The following is a 6,109-nucleotide window of genomic DNA, read 5'->3' as shown; positions in this document are numbered from 1 at the left end:
GTTGGAATCAGAGAGTCACTGACTTGGCGCTGTTCGGTCCGAACTGCAGATTTACAATGACGGAAAATAATTAGATTACTCATCAAAAATGTAAAAAAAAAAAAAAAAAAGCTACAAGATTTAGATAATTAACAGTACTGTAGGCTTCAATCGTCTCCTAATGCTTTTTAAATTATGTCGAGAGCGAGCGCGCTGGTGATTTCTTTAATTGTGTGTTCTGATTCACGCTTCTGAAATCAGATTTTTAACAGTTCTGATGGAGCTCAATGTTTATCTGGATGATGCGGCTTCATTCCGAACCATTTTGCTGTAAACCTGGAGATAAAAAAAATAATATTCAATGTAACGTGTGTTTTGTGCGTAATTGCGCACAATAAGATGGTGCTTCGGAAGTTGCATTTGGTCGTGTTTGGCCTCCAGTGCCTTGCATGCAGGTGTGCTGTGGTTGAAGTGCCTGACAAGCCGCCCCGCTGCAACAATAACACGATGCACAAACACATTAAATCCGTCATTTACCGCCAGCTGCAGTGTATGTGCAAAACAGGGGGTCGAGTCCCAGCTGACCCGTCCGGGAGAGTTGGCTGCCACGATGTTGCGCGCGTTGTCGTGGACGCATGCGGACACTTTCCCACTAAGTCCCCGCGTCTCCACTGCATCAACCAGTTTAGCTGTGAGGTTATCAGCTGTGTGTCTACCTGGCATGCTCTGCGTTAACAGGACGGCAGAATTAACTTTCCAGTACTCATCGATATAGTGACATGTAATTGTCACGTATTGAGCGAGGTCCAGCGGTCCGTTGTAATAGTCACGAACTTACGAACTCGACACGCCCCCATGAGTTGATTGACTTACGTAGCTAAAAAACAAAATTGACCGTTAGTATTAATCGGTTAACGTTCCTGTTATCGGTTAACGGTTAAACAGTTAACCGTGTGCATCCCTAATAGGAACTAATACATCTATTAGCCATTCGCAATACGTTACGCGTTCCGATAGCATTGAATGCATCTGGCGCCGTTAAATGACGTCATATATGCGCCAACTTTATATACATGTGGAACTGTGTGGCTGTATTGAAGAGCTGTCGTTGTTAAGCTGATTTTCATGGTTTGTCTGACTGTCTGTTCTTGGATATCAAAGCGATGAAGATGTTTTAAAAGATTTCGTTCTTCCTGAAATTCTAAGGTAAAGAACTCTGATTGGCTGTTAAATGTTGCCAGTTAGCCTTCTGCAAAAAACAGTCACCAAGCTAGCATCAACAGCTAGTTGACACAGCTGCATTAGCAAACAGACTTAAGTCATCTCTGCTCCTCACAGATGGCTGATGATAGTGTGAAAAGTGAAGCTTCCGCCCAGCAGGAGAATGATAACACAGATAATAAGAGCAGTCCGAAGACAGTGAGTAGAAATGGAGAAGCTGCAGCAGAAAAGCAATCTCTGTCCAAAAGGCAAAGGAAGAAGCTTCTGAAGCAGCAGAAATGGGAAGAGGAGAGGGATCTCCGAAAGTAAGTGAACTCAGTTTAACACTGTTCATTCAGCCACAGAGGTGTGGTAACAGCTGTCTGTCTGTATGCTGCTTGTCCTCTTAAAGTTGTACTACTTGTAGTGGCTATTGCTTGAAGTAAACCTGAAATCAGTATCTCACTGATACTCCGTAGGGATAAGCTGTGTGAAGGCAAAATTAGTTCATAGTCAGTATAGACGTTTGCAGTTCAGGTGTGATTTATTTATCCTTTGCAAGCTAACAAAGAAAAACTCGTCCTGCCTGTCTTGCTCTAGTAAATACATGCACCATCTCTGCTCTTATTGCCTAACTTCACTGACCTAACGTGTATTTAGTGCTGCTCTAATTTTAACAAAACAAATACATTATTTTAAGCGCTTTTGGAAATATAGCACATTGCTACATCAAAAAATATATTTATATTTATTAATATTTATTTATATTTATTACATTCAGAGCTTTATTTTTTTTACAGCTTACACCCAACAATGTAATTGTTGAGATCTGGGAACATCTAAAATCATGTAAACAATAGCTTTAACATGGGGAAAACAGGTGCACCTTGATGATCAGACAGGTTGTAAATAAATAAATAAATGAGTGCATCTGAAATGTTAATAATATGGTTCACTGTCAGAACCTTTTCTGACCCAGTGTTTTCTTTGCCAGTCACACTGCATTCGAATCATATGTACCGGATTATGAATAACCAATGACACACGTTCCATGCACACATCACACCATAATATAACCAAAATTGGTCGTATACTGGTTGGATACTGTGTGCATAGGTGTGTGTGTGCCCACATGTTCAGTATCTGTCCTGTGCTTTCTGCTGCAGGCAGAGACGAAAGGAGAGGAAGCAGCAGCGTCGGCTGCAGAGGCAAAATGATCACCTGGAGGAGGAGGAGGGAGGAGAGACCCAGAATGTCAGGAAACGGTTACGCAGAGATGTGAAGCCCAGCTCACTGAGGCTGGTGGTGGACTGCAGCTTCGACGACCTCATGCTGATCAAGGTAAAGAGCTCTGGAAACAGTGTTTACACTGAGATATAAACAAAGGTGTTGACTCTGCAAACTGATAATTTCGCCATGTTTCCAGGATGTGCGGAAGCTTCACAAACAGATCCAGCGGTGCTATGCTGAGAACAGACGAGCATTGCATCCAGTGCAGGTTAGTGGCTCCTGACTGATGTGGAGCAGGTGAGACAGTCCTGTCTGATGTGTAACCACTCCTCTCACTTCTGCAGTTTTATCTGACAAGCCTGGGAGGACAGCTGAGACAGAGCATGGATGAAAAGGACAAAGGATGGGTCAACTGGAAGGTAAACACGATCCTGAATGATGCTCTGCACTGATTTTAGTTTTCAACAACCAAGACATTTTCTAGGTGCTGTAGTTGGCAATGACAGGCTTCACACAGCTCCCCCTGCAGCCTCTTCCATATTTACAGTAGCACTCCTCAACACCTGGTGACACACTTTTGGCGCATTTCCATTACACAGTTCCAGCTCTACTTGACTTGGTTCTACTCTACTCTACTTGGTTTGGTTGAGTTTCCATTACAATTGAGTACTTCATAGTACCTCCTTAACGTAGGCGGGGTCGTCATACCACGGCTGCGTGAAACTGCCATGACGTCAATTTGTATGCGACGCAAACAGAGCCGACAAACAATGGAGGACATCAAGGCAATGTTGTATTTGCTGCTCGGTTTGTGGCTTTTTGTCACACACAAAGCAAGAGAAGAAACCAAGCAGCCATTTCCCTCGAGTGAGAATAAAGAATAGAGTCAGCAGTTGCTGTTGCCCGGCGTTACAATGGAGGGGGCGGGATTGTTTTTCCGGTGTTGGACGTCGCAGACCAGTGACGACACTCTCTGGCCAATCAGTGGCCGACAGGCTGTTGACGTCACATATAGTATCGCTTCTACTTGCTTGGAACCTCGCCAGAGCAGGTACTAAAAATAGTATCGGGTACCAGGTACTATCCCTAATGGAAACACAAAACAACCGGGTAGAGTAGAGTCGAGTCGAGCCGCGCTAGTGGAAATGTGGCATTTGATGTGTAAAATTGGTGGATTCCCCCCCCCCCCACACACATCTGTAGTTTGTTAGCAGCCTAGTGCTTTTTCTTACCACTAAGACCTGCCAGAGTTCCATAGAATAGCAGCATTTCAACATGTAATGTGGGCATTAACAGTCAAAAAGGAATTTAAGGCTGCAACTAACAACTATTTTTATTATTGATTAATCTGCTTTTTTTTTTTTTTCAATTAATTGATTCTACATAATATCAGAAAATAATGAACCTGTGTAACCTCTGCAACAGCTTTTAGACTGTGGTGATCCTTGCAATTAGAAAACAACTGCATTTGCTCACGTAAATGCTTTTTTGACTCGTGTTTAATATCTTGGTACAGTATGTCTGTGCAATGTTGCCTAACTGTGCACATGTGCATGCTGCTGTTGTGTTCAGGACATCAGCATTAAAACGGAGCACTACAGTGAAGTTGTGGCTAAAGAGGAGCTGGTGTACCTGACGTCAGACTCTCCCAATGTGCTGGAAGAGCTGGACCAAAAAAAGGCCTACGTGATTGGAGGCCTGGTGGACCACAATCACCATAAGGTGTGTCTGATGTCACAGCTGCAGGGCCATGCTGGATGTGATTCCTGCTGAGTGATTTGAACTGTTCTTTACTTTGTCTGGCTTTTGTTTGCAGGGGATCACCTTTGAGAGGGCGAAGGAGCTGGGGATCGATCACGCCCAGCTTCCTCTGAGCAGCTTTGTCAAGATGAACAGTCGGAAGGTTCTGGCAGTCAACCATGGTATGAACTAGTATCACACCAGACTGAAATCAGTAATCTATATCTTTGGAGTAAATTGCCCACTTTTGTGGTTAGTAAGCTGCTGATGTTACTATATCTGGCTCTCAAGCACTACCTATAGCATTACTTCCAAGGCCAAGGGAAAACTATTGTTAGCCAGCTATATTATTTTGTGGGATTCCGGGTTATGTTCTAAAATGCCCCATTCAGAACTGACACATCCAGAGAATGGGAGACATTTTTTGATGTCACTATATCAAGCTAATGTTAGTGGAAGTGTTCTCCTACAGCCTTTTCTCATGTAAAAGTGAAGCATATTGATAGAAAACACTGTAATTAATGCATAAATGTAACCTTTGTGTTGCTTGTACAAGTTACTACTTCAACAGTAACACCCAAATGGAGACCAATCTTAATTCTGGTTGTTATTTTTGAAGCAGTTGGCTAATTGCTGCACCAGCTCTTTTTCCCTGCACTGCCTATATTTGTTTTAAGAAGTGTGCTTTTGTGCCTCCTGCAGTGTTTGAGATCATCCTGGCATACCTGGAGAAGGGCACCTGGCAGGAGGCCTTCTTCACCGTCCTGCCTCAAAGGAAAGGAGCAGTGGCTGTCGACCAGGACGGAACATCTCTTCAGGAAAAAGAGGAGGAAGACTCAGAATCTGACTCTGACGCATCAGACCAAGCTGACAAAAGGGTCTAAATCTTAGTTCAAAGGGACAACTTGAGACAAAGTTCAGACATCTGACGTCTGGATATATTTATGTCAAGGCTGTGCTTGAAAGAGAGATGTTTCTGTTAAGATGTGTTTCTTTCAAATTTCAAAATGATTTTTCTTTTAAAAACAGCTATTTATTGAACGTTTTACTTTGTTCCTTGTAATGGGTAATAAGTTGCACATCTAATAAGAATACAAAATTTCAGTTTTGCTACATATTTTGACAGAATATACAGTTATTACACTGAAGAATTATTCTTGACTTTTCATTGCTTTTTTGTTGTTTAAAGCTAAAGCTGTCAGACCTATGCCAAATGGACTCATTTAAAAAAGAGATTTAAAGCAGGATAAAACACAACACAACAACATGATTGTCACTGACCCTGGAATTCTTGGAATATCTTCCAAATTTTGGGAATCTAGTCACAGAGAGATTGGCGAAATATCACAGAAATTTGCAAATACATCTTTTTATATCGATACAATGCAGGATAATGTCATGAAAATTCAAAGAGAACTCGCATTAATTCTACTATGTGGGCAACAGTGAATCCCTAGTTAAATATTTAAAAAGGAAATTATGACAAGAAAAAAGGCTTTAAAATGTTGGAACAAATCATCGAATAGAAGATTGAAATTTAGCAGTGGAAATAGAAGAACGAGTTTTGAGGTGTCTTGCGATGCTTTAGCAGTCTGACTAGTACAGTGTAAGCCAGCAGAGATAATGTAAAGAGCTCAAAGGGAACATTTCCACACTAGAAGCAGGACTGCAGTTAGCCTTGAACATAGTGTATGCAGCAGCAGCAAACTGCAATGTGTCAGTTATTTAGTCCTTAATGTTACATCTGTTCTTAATCAATGGCTCTGACAGCCAAACTGAAGCTGCATACATTAAAAGTAAAGGTGATATAGAAGTGGTCTGAAATGGACCGAGGGCCAAAAGCCATTCCAACGTAGCCCAAGAACAATCAAACTCATTAGTTTGACCCTGCTCAACCAGACATGCTGTGTGCGGAATACAGGTGAGGTCAAAGCTGTTGATGATCAAGATAAAAAGAGGT

General features: G+C 42.0%; 1 protein-coding gene across 1 annotated transcript; it reads left to right on the top strand.

Annotated features, from left to right (window-relative positions):
* Positions 1 to 1,029: 1,029 nt before the first annotated feature.
* Positions 1,030 to 5,301, top strand: trmt10a (tRNA methyltransferase 10A). The gene is made up of 8 exons (XM_070993323.1): positions 1,030 to 1,185; positions 1,318 to 1,505; positions 2,346 to 2,520; positions 2,606 to 2,677; positions 2,754 to 2,828; positions 3,982 to 4,131; positions 4,226 to 4,331; positions 4,852 to 5,301. The coding sequence occupies exons 2-8, from the start codon at positions 1,318 to 1,320 to the stop codon at positions 5,031 to 5,033; spliced, it is 948 nt and encodes a 315-aa protein (XP_070849424.1). The 5' UTR covers positions 1,030 to 1,185; the 3' UTR covers positions 5,034 to 5,301.
* The last annotated feature ends 808 nt before the right edge of the window (positions 5,302 to 6,109 follow it).

Source organism: Chaetodon trifascialis, chromosome 23, assembly GCF_039877785.1.
Source record: "Chaetodon trifascialis isolate fChaTrf1 chromosome 23, fChaTrf1.hap1, whole genome shotgun sequence".
NCBI classification, from domain to species: Eukaryota; Metazoa; Chordata; class Actinopteri; order Chaetodontiformes; family Chaetodontidae; genus Chaetodon; species Chaetodon trifascialis.
Note: the sequence above shows the minus strand (reverse complement) of the source record. Positions and strands in the feature narration are given on the sequence as shown.

What these genes read in the sequence shown, in the direction of transcription:
- trmt10a (XM_070993323.1), top strand. Translation starts at nt 1,318, where the DNA reads ATGGCTGATGATAGTGTGAAAAGTGAAGCTTCCGCCCAGCAGGAGAAT. An exon ending in GAGCATTGCATCCAGTGCAG is followed by an intron (nt 2,678 to 2,753) that starts GTTAGTGGCTCC and finishes TCACTTCTGCAG; the next exon opens with TTTTATCTGACAAGCCTGGG. An exon ending in AAGGATGGGTCAACTGGAAG is followed by an intron (nt 2,829 to 3,981) that starts GTAAACACGATC and finishes TGTTGTGTTCAG; the next exon opens with GACATCAGCATTAAAACGGA.